This window comes from Paramisgurnus dabryanus, chromosome 17 (assembly GCF_030506205.2).
Source record: "Paramisgurnus dabryanus chromosome 17, PD_genome_1.1, whole genome shotgun sequence".
Lineage (NCBI taxonomy): Eukaryota > Metazoa > Chordata > Actinopteri > Cypriniformes > Cobitidae > Paramisgurnus > Paramisgurnus dabryanus.
Genome location: NC_133353.1, coordinates 3,488,106 through 3,505,600, shown reverse-complemented (window position 1 = coordinate 3,505,600; position 17,495 = coordinate 3,488,106). Strand labels below are relative to the sequence as shown.

Sequence of the window (17,495 nt, the reverse complement as noted above, 5' to 3'; positions counted from 1 at the left end):
TAGACATAAATACATAGATAGACATGGATGGATAGATGGATAGATGGATAGATGGATAGATAGATAGATAGATAGATAGATAGATAGATAGATAGATAGACAGACATAAATAGACAAAGAAAGATAGATAGACATAAATAGACATAAATACATAGATAGACATGGATGGATAGATAGATGGATGGATAGATAGATAGACATGGATGGATGGTTAGATAGACATAGATACATAGATAGACAGACATAAATAGACAAAGATAGATAGATAGACATAAATAGACATAAACACATAGATAGACATGGATGGATAGATAGATGGATGGATAGATAGATAGACATGGATGGATGGATAGATAGACATAGATACATAGATAGACATAGATACATAGATAGACATAGATACATAGATAGACATGGATAGATAGATGGATAGATAGATATACATGGATAGATAGATAGACATGGATGGGTAGACAGATATACATAGATAGATAGATAGACATAAATAAATAGATAGATAGATAGATAGATAGATAGATAGACACGGATTGACACGGATTGACACGGATTGACACGGATTGACACGGATAGACATGGATAGACAGATAGACATGGATAGACAGATAGACATACATAGACAGATAGACATAGATGGATAGATCTATGTCTAGATAGATAGACATAGATAGACAGATAAACATAGATAGACAGATACACATATATATAGATATAGATAGAGATGATTGAATGAATAAAAATGAGTGAATGAATGAAAATGTATTAATTTAACCAACACTGTGTGCAAAGTGACACATTAGAGATGATGTAACATGATGTCTATTTTGTGTGCACTTAGTAATATTGTTATACATTTATGTATAATAAACATGTTTGTTTCAATAGCTACATTTTACCAGACACCAGAAAGAAAAGTCGTCAGAAGACTCGTGTGATAAAAAAGACGCAAGATCCTGTTTATAATCACACTATGGTGTATGACGGGTTTAAAGCAGGCGAGGTCATCGAGGCCTGCTGTGAGTTAACCGTGTGGGATCACAACGCCCTATCCAATACGTTTCTCGGAGGTGTACGCCTCAGTCTCGGAACAGGTAGCAAAACCTCTTCTCCCATTGTCGAATTATTAGGTGACACATGGTTCCTTGAAGCCATTTATTTAATCAAACATCGTCTCTGTTTGCTTGCAGGGCTGAGCTACGGCAAGAAAGTTGACTGGATGGATTCAATGAACGAGGAAGTTCAAATATGGAAAAGAATGTTGGCCAATCCAAACAGCTGGGTTGAGGAAGAACTCCCTCTGAGGTCCACCATGACCCCAAGGAAATGAGAGGCTTAAAGTTCATCTGTGGACTTAAATATTTGGTTTTGGAAGGGATAAACAATTTGCGGTTGCCAGTACCAAACATCATCAGTTTTTGCAGCAAGAATATCACACAGACATGTTGACCATCTATGATTATCACCTAATACTAGCTATTCATAAATTAATTAAAAGTATTAATTGACTGAATACCTAATTATATAAAAATGACCCACATATGCACAAATTGATATAACGTATGCAATATAAGTAATTTAGGTTTATACAAAAAAAAAAGATAAAATAAATAACATTTGATTAATTGCTGTCTTTGATTTACTGGATGTAGAGTAAAACAAAGTAAGTAAATGTAATGTTTGTATGATTTTTGTTTTGTATAAATATATATGTTGTAAAAAATATTTCAAAATAAATGACTGCAAGAGATTTAATGTAGGTAGTTTTGTTCATAACTGTGCCAATTCAAGAATCTAGCTGAACTGAATGTTTTTGTTTTTTATTGCAGAAAAAACATAAAAACAAACATTAATCTAAAAAATGCTGCTTTATTTCTTAAATAGATAAATAAAATACAAATGTTTTTATTTATTTCTGATTAAAATTGAACTGAATGTTAAAGGTCTATATGTTCAGTTTTGCCTATTATACACCAGATGGCGCTATTTCCTACTTTTCCCAAACTCCATTTTTCCTCCCAAAATTTGAGGAGTTTGAGAGTTTAGGAAGTGCTTCAGTCTGAGTCAGCTGACTTTTAACTTTTCCACTTCTGACTCAGACACTCCAGCGGATGGATGAGGAACATCTGCTGTAGGAAAACTTCCTTTTATGTTAAAACGGCTTATTTTTGGTTGTTTCGAGTTTAAATGTCGTACAAATAGTGACTAACTGTCAAGGACTTTGTCATTTTAAAGAGATTCCAGGTAGGGAAATCTGTTCTTGAGAAACGGGCTATTTTAAGGAACTGAATAGTCAGCATGCTTTAGACAGATGTTTAAACTTTTTTAAAAAAAATGATATGTATGTATGCTTTTAAATTTGTCTTTTACTGCTTATGTTTTTTGCTTATGTTAAATGAACCTTATGCTTGTTCTTATAGATATGCTATATATAGGGACAGAACTGTCATAATGTTGTACACTATCAAAAAAAAAACGGTCAAAAAACTGTCATTCGGGGGAGTAACCTTTCAAAAAGCAAACCTTTGTGCCTACATGGGTGCATATTATTACCATAAAGGTACTTAACTTATTTTTTAAGTTGAACTAACTTTTTTTACAGTGTAGAGAATATGAATATACAATTTGGAATTAAAAGTGTATATGCATGCAATAATACTTTAAATAATTTTGTTCTTACTGCTTAAGTAACACTTTTCTTAATGGTTTGAAATTAATTTGTAGTTATGAAGTTCAAAATACTTTAAAATGTTGAATCACTGCTCTCCATAAAACATGACCATTTATTTAAAGCAGAGATTGACCTATGAGCATTTCTGAAGATGTTCTGCCAAGGAGTATGTTATTTTATTTGGCAGAAACATGAAGAGCAAAGACCTCTCGGATGTGTTGAGATTTAAAGCCCTGGCTCTTCTGTGTTTATGATACTCAATGAATCTGCTCTCTTTGTCAGTGAGAAGTTTGGTCCTCTGTTGCCAAATACAGACCATCTTTCATCATGGGTGACTGGAGCGCGCTGGGGAAACTTCTTGACAAGGTCCAGGCGTACTCAACGGCAGGAGGCAAAGTCTGGCTCTCGGTCCTCTTCATTTTCCGGATCCTGGTTTTGGGAACCGCCGTGGAGTCCGCGTGGGGAGATGAGCAGTCGGCGTCCCGGCGCAACACGGAGCAGCCGGGTTGTGTGAATGTGTGCTACGACAAATCTTTCCCAATCTCACACGTGCGCTTCTGGGTGTTACAGATCATATTTGTGTCCATGCCGACCCTGCTGTATCTGAGCCACGTTGTGTTCCTCATGCACAAGGAGGAGAAGCTAAATAAGAAAGAGGAGAAATTAAGAGACATCCAGAGCAAAGGGGGAGACGTGGACACCCTTCTACGGGATATCGAAATGAGGAAGTTCAAGTACGGCCTGGAAGATCACGGGAAGATCAAAATGCGAGGTGGAATATTTTACACATATATGGTGAGCATCGTGTTGAAGTCCATATTTGAAGTTGGCTTCCTGTTAATTCAATGGCATCTTTATGGATTCAAGCTGTCGGCCATTTATACGTGTCAAAGGTTCCCCTGTCCCCATAAAGTGGATTGTTTCCTGTCTCGTCCCACAGAGAAGACAGTTTTTATCGTCTTCATGCTGGTTGTCTCGCTTGTTTCTTTGGCTCTCAACATCTTTGAGTTTTTCTATGTGATTTTCAAACGGATGAAGGACCAAATCAAAGAGTCGGAGAGAAAATTCGACAGAGCCTGCGATGTCAAGCCTTGTCCGAGAAACCTGTCCGGTTACGGGTATTACAATGACTGTTCTGCATCTGCACCTGTCCCCAATCTGGGGTACAATCTGAATACGGGTGATAAGTCGAACTCTTCCGACAACTACGACAAGCAAGCCAACGAACAGAATTGGACGAATTACAGCACAGAACAGAACCAGCTGGGTCAAAGGGATTATTGCCACACCCAGCGCTTTCCATACCCTGAGAAAGGGACTTTGGGAAAAGATCTTCTCTTGCTTAAAGAGCTTGAACCTCGACCTAGTAGTCGAGCGAGTAGTCGGCCCAGACCCGATGATCTGGACATATAGCAGAGACCTTAATGAAAGGCCTCATAAACAATTTCTTGAAGTTATGTAGTGAATGTTTTACAACATCGGTGAAAAGGACAAAGTTGAATCTGACATCCCAAGAATGCAGTCTCAGCTTTTATATATTTATTTTTATATATTTTTTATTTTATTAGTATTAGTAGGCTATATGACATATGGCTGGTTCTTATGAAAATAATATTTATGGTTCTGATAGTGAAAATATTCAGCTACTTAAAAAAAAACATTTAATATTATAGGTAACTGGCTGGTTGACACATACACTCTTTAAAAAGAAGAATGGAAGAAGTACAATGTTTTGGCTGAATGGTTCTTAGAGGAACCAAAAGTCTTCCTTCAATGGCATCGCTGTGAAGAACCTTTTAAAGCACCTTTATTTAAGTGTATTTTTTGTATATTTACAGTTCACGTTCCCAGTTAGTGTGTAATGTTGCTATAATAGCATAAATAATACCTGTAAAATGATAAAGGTCAAAGTTCACTGCCAGGCGAAGTATTTTCTTTAACAGAATTTGCCTTTCAAAGCCTACAGCGAACGGCCGGTTTGGACTACAGGCCTCCACTTCCTGCTTTAATGACATCAGTAGAACAGTTTTTTGACTAAACTCCGCCCACAGGAATATGTCAGTCGCCAGATAAGCTAACGGCAAGCTAAGCGGCTATCGAATCACAACACACTAAACAAACTACACAATCAGAACAAGTTACGTATTTCTGAAGAAGGGACTTCATAAAACAAGAAAGACAGCCCTATACAGATAAGTAAATTGTGTGAAAAATATCGTGTTTTTTGTAAACGTGAAACATGAACACGTGTTATATTGTGCACTGCAAACACAATCAAAGCTTCAAAAACACAAAAAAGTGACCTTTAACAATAAGATTGTACCTTATAGTTTAATTTAAAGTTTAATATATACACTCTATACCCACGATTGGGTAAAATGCGGAAAAACAAACTTTTTGTACACATTAATATTTGAGTTACTTTTTAAAAAAAGTAATGCGAGTTACTTTTCAGTTTAATGAATTAAATTTGAAAATAAAATAATGTACTGAATTAAACTGAAATTATTAACGTAGAATTACGCGAACTGTGCGCCTGAGCGGGAACATTTGAGTCAGAAACGGAGATGGCAGGCCAGAGCTTGACATTTTTGCAATCATAGAAAACACCTGCAAGGCCTGAAAGAGATCAAGCCTCAGCCAAGTAACTTAAAAGTAACGTAATAGGGGTGGGAATCGCTTGGACCCTCATGAATCGATTCTTAGGGTCCCGATTTGATTCAGAATCGATTCCTGACTTACTAATTGGCATATTTGTGACGTCATTACGTCGCATTTGCTCTCAAAGCCAGGTAATGTTTGCGCTTTTGCTACTAGTCTCTGAACTGTCATATACTGTACTTTAATGCAACTAAGGGATAAATAATGTCATTCTTATATACATATATGTCCTGTTTCTGTTGTAAGACATTAAAACCAGTAAAAATAGTAATTAAACATGACACATTAATTATATATGTTAACCGTCATTAACTTCCACGAACTGACTAACGTTAAGCGTCTAGCATCATCATTATACACGGTGATTGGCAATATTACTGTATTTATATAATGCAGAGCACCCAGCAACTGAATAACAAAGTATGTGCATAGTTTTACAGAAGTATGTTGTTTTCTTGCAGTTTAGAATTAGTCAAACAGGGCTGTTTGAGATGTATTTGTTTATTTCTTTCTCTTTTGCTCTTGTAAGCTCCGCTATGTGCTCGTCCAGTGCGCGCTCTCTCAAGTTTTCCGTGTGCAGCACCGCTCCCCCAATTAAGTTCCGCCTTTTGGTTTTGATAACGTCACGTTATTATTTTGTAAACTCACATTTAAGAATCGATTCTTGACATTTGTGAATCGATTCAGAATCGGCCCACGTCCGAATCGCGATTCATCTAAGAATCGATTTTTTTTTGTCCCACCCCTATAACGTAAGCATTACTTTTATTGAAAAGTTACTAAGTAATGCAGTTAGTTACTTTTTCGGGCAGTAACTTAATATTGTAATGCACTACTTTTAAAAGTAACTTTCCCCAACACTGGTTAGGACCTTTTTAAATGGTACTGCCGCAGTGACAGCTGGTTCTAAAAAGGTTCTTCGCAGCGATATCTTAGAAGAACCATTTGAGTCAAAGGTTCTTAAAATAATGATTTCCATGTTTTTATAGTCATCAAAGAACCACACTGTAAAAAATGCAGTATGAAGTTAAAACAACTTGGTTTTTGCAAGTCAATTCAACCTACTATTTTAAGTTTTGGCTTGTAAAAAGTTGACATAACTTATAAAATCAAGTTGAAATTGATTAACTTATTTTTTTAAGTTAAAGTAACAAAAGTATTTGTTGATTAGACAAAAATGCTGCATTTTTTTTTACAGTTGTGCAGTTCAGTGGATGTTAATGGTTCTTTATTGAAAGACAAAGACCATTTTTGGAACCTTTATTTTTATAAGTGTAGTAGTGTCATGATGCACTATTTGAGCTACATGTCATTCCAAATAGTGTGATTTAATATGGTGGTTTTTGGAAGGAGTAAATCTTCTCAGTACTGTCAGTATTATAAAGCTCAGTTTTCTTATTGTCTTACTGTTTAACCACTGAAGAATAAATCCAAGTAAGATTCTTCTAAGTCTATCCAAGTAAGATCAGTCTAATTCAACCCTACTGGAATAAATTAAGGTCATTCATTCTTTTCCAGAAGGATCTTAACTCTGAACATTTTCTGTCTATTCTTCTTTTTCCGACAGCATTTTTCCATTACGGGAAGTTGGCCAGCACATATAAATGGAGCACTGTTTCTAGATTTTTTCTTTTAACTGAGTAACTGTACTGTGGTCTTCTGTAAAGTCTCCAGTGAAGTTTCGGTAAAGTATTGACATAAATGTTGGTTATCAAATTTACATAATAATGCACAAGCGGCAAATTGACTCCTTGTGATTGACCAAACTTTAAAAGAGTCTGAAATTGAAATGACTTAATAAGATTCAACCTTTTCCTCTGTTCTCAGAGTTTCCTATTTATCCAATGAACTAAATGAAAACATGTGCTTTGACTCTGGTCTGCCAGCCACATGTGGCTAAACAGAAAAGCAAGGTAAAGTACTTGAATTATGTATGAAAACATTTTTGTAATATCTGCGCTATGTGCATCAAGATGAGTGCAGTTATGTAGCAAGAGGGGATTAACGAAAAATCTTTTTGTCCTCGAATTCCAAAATATTCCACATTATCAAATGCAGATTTGTAAGGATTAAAATACTTTAGAAGGTAAACCTGTCACAGCATTTCATACAATACGTTCCTCATTTGGATGATCAAACATGACCTTTCACCAAGATATGTACAACTAATGAAATGTGAAACATGAAACATTTCCTAACTCAGTTTAACACTAGCTTTGTTTTATTGTGTCTCAAGACAGTCTTTATTCAATTTTATATCATTGCAGTATGTGTGTTCCCTAAAGATCGAACCCTGCAATGCTCTACCAACTGACCTACAGGAACAAGACTTTCTAGTAACCATTCATAACTATACCAATCACATGAACCACTGCATATCAACACCCAAACTAGCAGTTCCCTAGAAACAGAACAGTCGCGAACTCTGTACACCTTCACAAAACTACACAAGGCTTATAACAAGCAAACTTTAAATCTCTTTCACACTGTCAGAAAAAATGGTCCCAAGCTGTCACTGGGGCAGTACCCTTTGAAAAGGCCCCCAGCGAGCAAAAGCCATCATTCACCATCTAGCTTAACTACATACCTAAAATACTGTAGTCTGGCTATGGGTAACCCACTTATAGCCAAAATAAATGTAAAACTTGGTTAAATAAACCTGAATTACAAGTCGCCCTTTTGCCAAAATAACTCAAGAGATGTGTTTAGTTTCATTTCTTTTATTTTATTGATTTTTGGGCTATGGTTAGAAATCTATTAAATGCAAAATTGCTTACTGGGTCCTAATATGTCCCATTTACAGTAGGTACAGATATGCATACATTTGGTACCAATATACACATTTGAGGTATTATTACGCACTGTTTGATACCAGTATGCACCTTTGAGGTACAAATATGAACTCTTTATGTGCAATGGTGTACCAGTGACAGAAAGGACCATTTTTTAAAATACTTTTATTTGATAACAATAGAGTGCCACTGGGATGACATATTTTTGTAGGCCGTCCCAGAAGTAAGCAGGACACTGGTTCCCTTGCAAAAAAGCCCATTAATTTTCCCAATAGACCTGATTATTGCAACGTTTTGTACAACAAGATAATCTTCACTTCAATTTTCACATTTTTATAAACTTTTATAAAAAGTTTAAGTGCGTTTACTAGAAATGGAAAGCTAACCTTAGGCTAAAAGCAAACCACACCATCGTCTCTCCCAGTGGTGGCTCGTGACTGTTCATCCGATTGGTGCAAATTGAAAATATGTGTTCAGAGTGTTATGTGTTGCTCGTGTTTTCAAAATATGTATTTGTTTGCGTCATGTGAACCATGTGCATCACGTGTTTTGTCAAGTTAAGTGCCTGCCACACACGCGTCTTTTATGATAAAAGAGACGCTCATGTTCACAAAATACACGCAAGACACTCCCTTAACAGTAAACTTAGAGTATCTGGCAAACGCGAGCGTCTCTTTAATCATAAACCCTTTAGATGCGTCTGCAGCAGGCAGGCACTTATTTTGACAAGAAACGTGATCAGGGCCGTGCACAGACATTTTGAGGGGCAGTGGCCCAAACCAAAAAGTAGGGATGCACCGATAGGATTTTATTTATATTAACATTTAACTCATTTTTTACATATAATGGATTTCTTTATGCAGTTAATTAATAAACAATCGGTATCGGCCTTTCTCATGCTATTACCGATATGCCGATGGTTTCAAATTCACAAAAAATCGGCCGATAAATATCGGGGGCCTATACATCGGTGCATCACTACCAAAAAGGGGGCACTGGGGGAGGGCAAAATTTATATGGTTTTAACAATATGATGTGTTATAGATTAGTATCAGAAAAAGAGAAGTGATTATAATGGAAAATATACTTAATAACAAGAATTAAAGTGTGTCAAAACTGCTTAATATTTTATAATATTTACGTGCTGAAGCTTTGAATCCATGTTTACAATTTTGAAGAGCTTTTGCAGCCTTCCTTTGCAGTCTTCTTTTTTTTGTGAAAACATTGTTTTTTATTTTTTTGTCTACAAAGTGTGCCAACAACAGCAAATTTGGTGTTATTTATATTAGACAATCACTGTAATTCTAAGAATGTTTACTTGCTAAGTTGTTAGCAGTTTTAAAAGACCAAGAGCAAATCATTACCCACAGAAATACAAAAACATACGAAAGCCAAGAGAGGTCATCCACATTTTTATTTTTCCTGCTTGGTTTCTCATGATCTCGAGATAACAAAAGTTGTTTTCTTGTTATCCTGACATGATAATCCAAATGCCATAATGTAATTTCCTGTCCATAATATTCGTTTATTTTGAAGTGGACTGCTGATGCATATATGAGTTGGGTTACCACGCGTAGCTCATTGTCGATAGACTTAATAAATAAATGAAGTTTGATGTTCGTGAATTTAGGGACCATCTCTAAAGTTACAATGTACACGTTTCTATCTTCAATAGTATTAAAAAGTTTATTTGAATAAAAATAAAAAATCTAAAAAAGTGTGCATAGTTGACAACCACATGAACACTTTACAGTTGGTTTTGTGACTGTTTGTTAACTTTAAGTAACTCCATTTTAATGCTGTTTAAGTAGAAACGTATATGGAGATACTTTATAGACGGTCCCTAAATTCACCGCGCTATCAAATGGTCAATTATTGGCAAATCTGTTTCATCTTGAGCGAATCCCTGATCCAAGTAAAATCTAATTTGTTCATTCATGCTAATTTAGCAAAATATGCTTTTGCTGTCTAAAAATTATGTTTTTTTGTAAGCTTTAATCACATCACAAGAATACAACTGTTATCTCGAGATAAGGAGAAAATTAAGTCGTGATCACGAGAAAACAACCAAGCAAAAATAAATATAGTACACGACCTCTCTCGGCTTCAAACTACCAAATTACTAATTGAGCAGCTTAACAACTGAGGTAATGTAATGAATCTACCTGTTAATACAACAAACTGTCGTCTCCGCCCTTCAAAGAGTGGACACAGATTGTGAGAGATGCTGCGTAGCGGGCGGGAAATCACGAAGTGGATTACCAGAAAAGGTGGATCTTTAGACGAGCGGTAACAGAACACTTTGACCCGGGTTGGCGGTTGGTGAGAGGGGCACTTCAGCTGATTAGGGCAGAGGGGCAGTTGCTCTAGCCACCGGGCCACCCCCCTGTGCACGGCCCTGCACGTGATGCACATAGGATCTATGTGTGATGCACATAGTGATGCACAGAACACATAATTTGAAATGAAAAACCACACACATGATGGGCTACATACATGTTGTGACGAACTTCGCATCGTGTGCCCTGGAATAAAGAAGTCACCGGCCGCCACTGGTCTCTTGACATCAACGTCATAATCACCAAGCTTCGAATAGCTCATGCTAACTTTATTAAACACATTTAAAAGCCTTCCTGATAAGGAAACCTTTTTCCTACTAAGGAAATACTCTTTGGATGAATCTTTGTTAAGAAATGAAGTGTGCCCATGTTGCATATTTGATATCTTCATGTGTGATGACGTTTAAAGTCCCCAAACAAAGTCTGTAGTTCCAAGTACAGTAGGAACTTGTTAGCAAGCACCCTTTTAAAGACAATTTGAACATTTTAAAAAGTCACAAGTAGGGATATTACAGGTTTTCTGTCATAGAATAAAACATAAAAATATCTTGAGCTTATGTTATCCTTATTTAAGCAGTTTAACCAAAACACCATTGACTTCGGGATAATGGAACCAAAAGTACTAAAATGCTTACTCGCTTCAGGTTTTGCCTACAAAAATATGTCATGCCTGCGGCACACGATTTAAAACAAGGTTGTATTTGTACATTTCACAAGACTTTGCAGTTTGTGGGTGTGTCCTTTAAATGCAAATGAGCTGATCTCTGCAGTAAATGGCAGTGTTGAATAGTGTAGATTAAGGGTATTATCCCCTTCTGACATCACAAGAAAAACCTAATTTTATTGACCTATACTTTAACATGCTTGCAGAGAATGGTTTACCAAAACTTAGTTATACTGGGTTGATCTTTTTCACATATTCTAGGACATACAAGCACTTGGGAACCAATTATAGCACTTGTCCCCTTTAACATTATAAATATGTTAGCTGACATGAACTTACAATGAACAATATATTTTTCAGCATTTATTCATGTTTGTTCATGTTAATTAATGTCATGTGTTCATGTTAGTTCATTAACTAGTTAACGTTACAAATTTTGATTTTAAAAATGTATTAGTAAATGCTAGAATTAGTAATTATTTAATGCTGTAGAAGTATTGTTCAATGCTTGTTCATGTTAGCTAATGCAATAACTTTGAAATATGTTATTTTTCATTTGTTTGTGTTAAAATCAGTCATGTGATTTTATAAAATGAATAAACCTGTATGAAAACTTTCCTTAAGTTTGTCTTTATTTTTGATAAACGTCTAGATTTTAACTACTTGATTATATCAAATTTGATTACTAATGTGTTATAATTTTGTTTTGTTTCTATTTTAATTTCCCAACCCTTATGAAAATTAACCATAGTTTTATTGTGGTAAAAGTGTAGTACATTAACCCAGGGCGGGGTAACTATAGGAAACAACACATTTCTGGGTTAAAATGACCCAAATAATGGGTTGTTTTAACCCTGCTGGGTTGTTTCAACATGGTTGATTAACAATAACCCAGCACTTAGGTTAAAACAACCCATTTTTTGGGACATTTTAAAGCAACACTATGTAGTTTCCATGTAAAAATGACTAACAGCTCCCCCATGTGGTTGAAAAGCGCAACAGTGCCTGGTATCAGACATTCTTCTGCAGGCAGGGGGAGGGGCCGGGCTGTGTTTCTTACCCTCCACCGCCACTTTCAGAGTGTGCTTGTAGCAGCTAGGAGGCTGCTCAGGATGCAGCAACACTACAATTTGTCTAGTTAAAAGTTGTTCTATCACTGAAATAATTTTAGAGACATTATTTAAAGGTAAAAAAAACTACATAGTGTTGCTTTAACACAGAAATTTGTTCTGTCTTATAGTTACCCAGCCCTGGGTTAAAAACAACCCAATATTTTTTTTTCAATATTCAACTATGTTTTTTTTGGTGTACTATCAGCAAAACTATGGTTTTTGAAACCATACATTTTCGTAAGGGAATTAACACACATACTGATAAAAAAGATTTATATCTTGAATTTACAGTAAGTCGCTTCAGATAAAAGTGTCTGCCAAATTCATAGATGTACATGTTAAATAGGAAAATACAAATACACTTTCCTAAACTCATCTTTTTGCTCTGCCAACTGTAAGATCTGAAGCAACCGGACATACTTTCCAGCCTGCCAGTTTAATTGAAAACAGCAGGCTGTAGTTCTCGTTCTGAATGTTGTGTCGTACCAATTACATTATAAAGTAAACTAGTCTGAATGCCGTTGTGTAATTGTGTGTAACGTTATGGAAAAGCACATGATTGATATCCTACTTGCATAAATTATAAGACCAGAAGCTGTGTTTAAAAATAAGTGTTTTGTTCTCTGTGCCTTGGGGTCAGTTTTTGGTGTATTATTAAGCGCTGTAGAAACATCTTGTTTCAATAAATTAGGCAAACTTTATATGACAATACAAGGAACAACATCATTCCTTTTACACAATCCAGTCACTACAGTATTCCCACGGAAAGCTCTGGGGTCGGGCTACAGTCGGGCCTCCTCTGAGCTGTAATTTAGAAAGTAAGGGAGAGGCCACAGGGTTCATGGTTTGTGGTGACAACAAGGTTCATTCGCCCTCTGCAGTACAAACTCAAGTCAGTTCAGCAGCATCACATGATGCTTCCTTTATAATGGAAAACACTAAGGAATGGTTTCCCGGACAGGGATTAGCTTAAGCCGGGACTAAACCTTAATTTAATTATGAAATATAACTAGTTTAAAAAAAACATGCCTTACTAAAAACATTACTTGTGTGCATTTTGAGGCAAAACATAGGGCACTGATGAATTTTAAGATATGTCAGTGCAAGCTGTTTTCAGTTTTGGACACCCCTAAGAGTTTTTAAGTGGACTGGTCTTCAACTGCATGAATTTGTGGTGTAAATGCCCTGCATTGTTGGCATAATTTCCTCTGAAATTGGACATATTGAGTAGCCCCTCCCCCTTTTAAAATAGCCAATAGCGGTTGGCTTAACTCACAGCATAGACTGTAAAAAATATGGACATAGTGTCCGTGATGTGACCCATAGGTTGTAAAGAGTTTTATGAAGCCAATAGTGGGCGGAGCCATGCCATTGCCATGTTGGCCGTGCGTCACCACGAATCACTCACGAATAACCGAAAATGGGTAAAGAGGCAGGAAGTGGGGTGAAGCCGATGTGGCTGGTTACTGAAACTACGCCCGCCTAGCTTGACAGTAGTGAAAGTAGTGGCAGTTTGCCCTTAATTATGCAGAACTTTTAGGCTTAATATAATTTTAATGGATGAGTTACAAAACAATTCACCTCCCTCACAGTTGTCATGAAGGGCAAAATTAGCTATATAGACCAAAAACACTTTTTGAACCAGGCTGTAAACATATTGTTTTCTACTGTAAAGTTGGACATTTTAACATGGGGGTCTATGGGAATTGACTCCCTTTTGGAGCCTACCTCTAGCGGCTAGTCAGTGAATTGCAGTTTAAGTCACTTCCGTATTGGCTCGGAAGGTTGCCCCTGGAATCTGACGAGAATCTAAAATGCAGAATTATGTCATAAAAATCATTGATTTGTACTGAATGATTTTTTCTTCTAAATATGAATTTTTAATATGTTAATGTTTTGAGCACACCAACTTAGATAATCTAAAGGTTTATATACTAAAAGTAAAAAAAGTTCAATTTTGATTTCATAAGGACTTTAACAACCATCATAAAATCAAGCTTACTTACATTTGGCGTTTTTTTTTTTTTACACATTTTATATAAATAAAATTATGACATAATTGTGTTGGACTTTTATAATAACCAGTTTATTTCTTCCATCCTTGTTGCCTTTTTGCATCATTTTTAACGCTTGGGTAGTGCTACAATACGACATTTGAGTGACTCACCTTGAATGTAAAAGTCACGGTACACACCAATGGTCCATTTGTTCAAACAGACACTATTAAGTAATTTGTGGTTGTATGATGTCTGCGGAAATCTGCTAAACCATTCGCCTGCAGACTGAAGTGAACAGTATCGTTTGTTCAATAATGGTGAACGGCTGCCACCTAGCGGCTGATTATAGGAAGCGCAACGGGCGAAACATCAATGACCACAAATTATTAAAACTGAAACAAAGTCTCAGCTTTGAGTCAAGTAATAGCTAAATACATTTTTAAAAATATATTTCCTTCTTTGTTCAATGGCAATTCAAGTTTCTCAAGGTCATTAGGTCCATATAGCGGTCCGGACTGATATTGTCAAATGATACACGTTACGTTTCTCAGCGTTGTTCAGGATAGACCAATCATAGCCGTTTGTGTTTAATAAATTATGCTAATTATTTAATCGTTTAATTTAAAGCGGCTTGGGTTTTTTTGTATGTGAATCGACAATCTTTTGAACTGATATTTGCAAACGCATTAACGCATACTTGAAAGAGTACAATTTGCCATATATTAGATAATCGTGTCCTGATATTTTGATGGGTCTTTCTGCCGCATTCGCCAACTAGAGGAAAACTTTTTATTCAGAGATTTAACGCCCAATGCTTGTACATGATCTCAAGTAACTGTGCTGCAATATTTCTCATCAGCAGTGTGAAGAAGATCAAATTATTTATTAATTAAGCAATTTAAGTAGCCTATAATAACACTCTTTCCCCACTGTAATATTATAACACTCACAACATATCTTTCATGCAATGTGACTGAATACGTCTGATCAGTCATTTATTGTGCATGAATAAAAATCGAAAAATATTTTGATCTACATAATACAAAATTAAAATAATGTTCATATTGTACAGTTTGATATTGTATTGGATCGTTTATTCAAATCACGTATAAAGTTTCGCTCGGACCTGAAATGCTCAAGTTACCCATTCGGTAAAGTCCATTTATTTGTGCAATATGTTTCTATTCCTTAAGCTTATGGATAGCATAAAGATACAAATCTATATCATTTAGATAATTATATACAAAATACTATGTCAGTGCAATAATTACGACAATTTTATTCCGTGCACAAACGCAAAGTCCAAGACTGGTCATTGGATTAGACCCATGAAATTACACTGTCACTTCTCGCCATGTATTCGAACCAATCACAGCTCGTAACTCTATCCAATAAGCACAGGCGTCTCTTTAAGCCCCTCCTCCCCTGCAGTATTAATTGCTTTGGCTTTGCGGTCCGTGCAGACACGCAAGAGAAACTGTGGACCTTATAATAACAAATTCCTGAGTATTTGACCACTAAATTTTTTATCAGTCAATATGGTTGATGCATTTTGTGCAACCTGGAAACTGGTTGACAGCCAGAATTTTGATGAGTACATGAAGGCACTGGGTAGGTAACATTAAAATGTTTTAATAGATAAGTGAACATCTTTGTGCATGCAAGGTGCAACAGTGCAGTCTGGTGATGTTGCAATCATTTGTTGTGTCTGTAATGTTGATGTGATTCCTTTTTTTCATATTTATCACAGGTGTTGGCTTTGCCACCAGGCAAGTGGGCAATGTTACTAAACCAACAATTATCATCAGCCAGGAGGGGGATAAAGTTTCTGTTAAGACACAGAGTACCTTCAAAAATACAGAGATTTCTTTTAAACTGGGAGAGGAGTTTGATGAAACCACGGCGGATGATAGACATGTGAAGGTTTGTGCTTTATTTTTATTTTGTGGACCTTCATGAATGCATGCTCAATGATGCACAATATCCAAAATCTTAAGTAAAAGATCAATTCTGCAAAGCACTTTAAAAATTAGTTTGGTTTGTTAATATTCAATAATATTTATGTATGTCATTTATAATGCAAAACTAAACAACTGAAATGAACTTCATCTTGTTTCAGTCTACTGTAACTTTGGAAGGAGACAAACTTGTTCATGTTCAGAGGTGGGATGGCAAGGAGACTAAGTTTGTTAGAGAAATCCATGATGGTAAATTGACTATGGTAAGCAGCATTATTATCAGTATTTGTGTACCGTACATGTCCTGTTTGAATATTCATTATCAACTAATATTGATTTAACTATTTCTTCCTATTTATTATTTTTTGCAGACCTTGACTTTTGAGGGGGTCGAGGCTGTCCGCACGTATGAAAAGGCATAATGTCAAACTGTTGGATGTTTCTGGGTGACCCTGGAAACGTGTCAAATTTAAAAGGGCATTTTTACTTCGTATTTTCAACTTTCCCCTTTTTAAGAACGTGTGACATTTTTTTCTAAGACCTTTTATATGAAATACACATCGTGAAGTTTTTTTGAATGCTGCAGAATGCCAATGTTGGTGAAATGTATAATTGAAGCTTGCCTTTGTGTCAAATTGAATAAAATACTTGGTCTACTTGGTCAAATACATACTTGGTCTTTGTTTTTTAAGTCTTATGTAAAATGTTTTATTCTTCATTGGTGTAAAATGTACAGGGTGGATATATAATTTACAGAAACGACAGAAAATATTTTTGTTAATATACAGCACATTTATTCTTATGTCCAGTGACTCACAAATGACAATTTAGTACAATGAACATACAGACAATTTACAAAAAAAAAGGTTAGAGAAAAGAATAATTGATTTGTTATTTACACTTTTATTTAACTACTACTTTATGAAGCAGATTAGATATCAACCACCAAACCTTTATGCAAAGAATTGATGAGCATCCATTATTTATATTCAGTACATTATTGTATTCATGGTTGATTTTGACAAAGTTTAAATGTAAAATTAAATAATATTTCTCTTGTTAAATAAGCATTTTGTATAGTTATTATTATGTTTGTTTTATATATGACTTGTTTTAAAATCTGATTATGACTTGATTATTTCTAATGGTTTAACAACCACTAAAAATTAATGATAAGCTATTGCAGTGCTTTAGAGATTTTGCTGATATGTTGAAAGTCTGTGCCCACTTAATCCTCTTTTTATTTCTTTTAAGAAAATAATCTTTCTTGGTTCAAATATCTAAAA

At 35.5% G+C, this 17,495-nt stretch overlaps 3 protein-coding genes across 3 annotated transcripts in view; all 3 read left to right on the top strand.

Annotated features, from left to right (window-relative positions):
* LOC135734043 (uncharacterized) overlaps positions 1-1,765 on the top strand; it is a 16,303-nt gene extending 14,538 nt beyond the window's left edge. The window contains exons 14-15 of the mRNA XM_065252945.2: positions 904-1,109; positions 1,206-1,765. Of these exons, the coding sequence (XP_065109017.1) occupies positions 904-1,109; positions 1,206-1,345 (346 nt within the window). The 3' untranslated portion in view covers positions 1,346-1,765. The remainder of the gene's footprint in view (positions 1-903; positions 1,110-1,205) is intronic.
* A 264-nt stretch (positions 1,766-2,029) lies between these two features.
* On the top strand, positions 2,030-11,738 carry gja1a (gap junction protein alpha 1a). Its single transcript, XM_073812423.1, has 4 exons — positions 2,030-2,259; positions 2,969-7,031; positions 7,175-7,260; positions 7,615-11,738. Exon 2 carries the CDS (start codon positions 3,014-3,016, stop codon positions 4,097-4,099), a length of 1,086 nt encoding a protein of 361 aa, XP_073668524.1. The 5' UTR covers positions 2,030-2,259; positions 2,969-3,013; the 3' UTR covers positions 4,100-7,031; positions 7,175-7,260; positions 7,615-11,738.
* Positions 11,739-15,701: 3,963 nt separating this feature from the next.
* fabp7a (fatty acid binding protein 7, brain, a) lies at positions 15,702-16,879 on the top strand. The gene is made up of 4 exons (XM_065252932.1): positions 15,702-15,862; positions 16,002-16,174; positions 16,371-16,472; positions 16,581-16,879. Exons 1-4 carry the CDS (start codon positions 15,790-15,792, stop codon positions 16,629-16,631), a joined length of 399 nt encoding a protein of 132 aa, XP_065109004.1. The 5' UTR covers positions 15,702-15,789; the 3' UTR covers positions 16,632-16,879.
* Positions 16,880-17,495: the final 616 nt, after the last annotated feature.

Coding starts and splice junctions, on each gene's coding strand:
- gja1a (XM_073812423.1), top strand. CDS start 3,014: ATGGGTGACTGGAGCGCGCTGGGGAAACTTCTTGACAAGGTCCAGGCG.
- fabp7a (XM_065252932.1), top strand. CDS start 15,790: ATGGTTGATGCATTTTGTGCAACCTGGAAACTGGTTGACAGCCAGAAT. Junction 15,863..16,001: donor TGAGTACATGAAGGCACTGG/GTAGGTAACATT, acceptor TATTTATCACAG/GTGTTGGCTTTGCCACCAGG. Junction 16,175..16,370: donor CGGATGATAGACATGTGAAG/GTTTGTGCTTTA, acceptor ATCTTGTTTCAG/TCTACTGTAACTTTGGAAGG.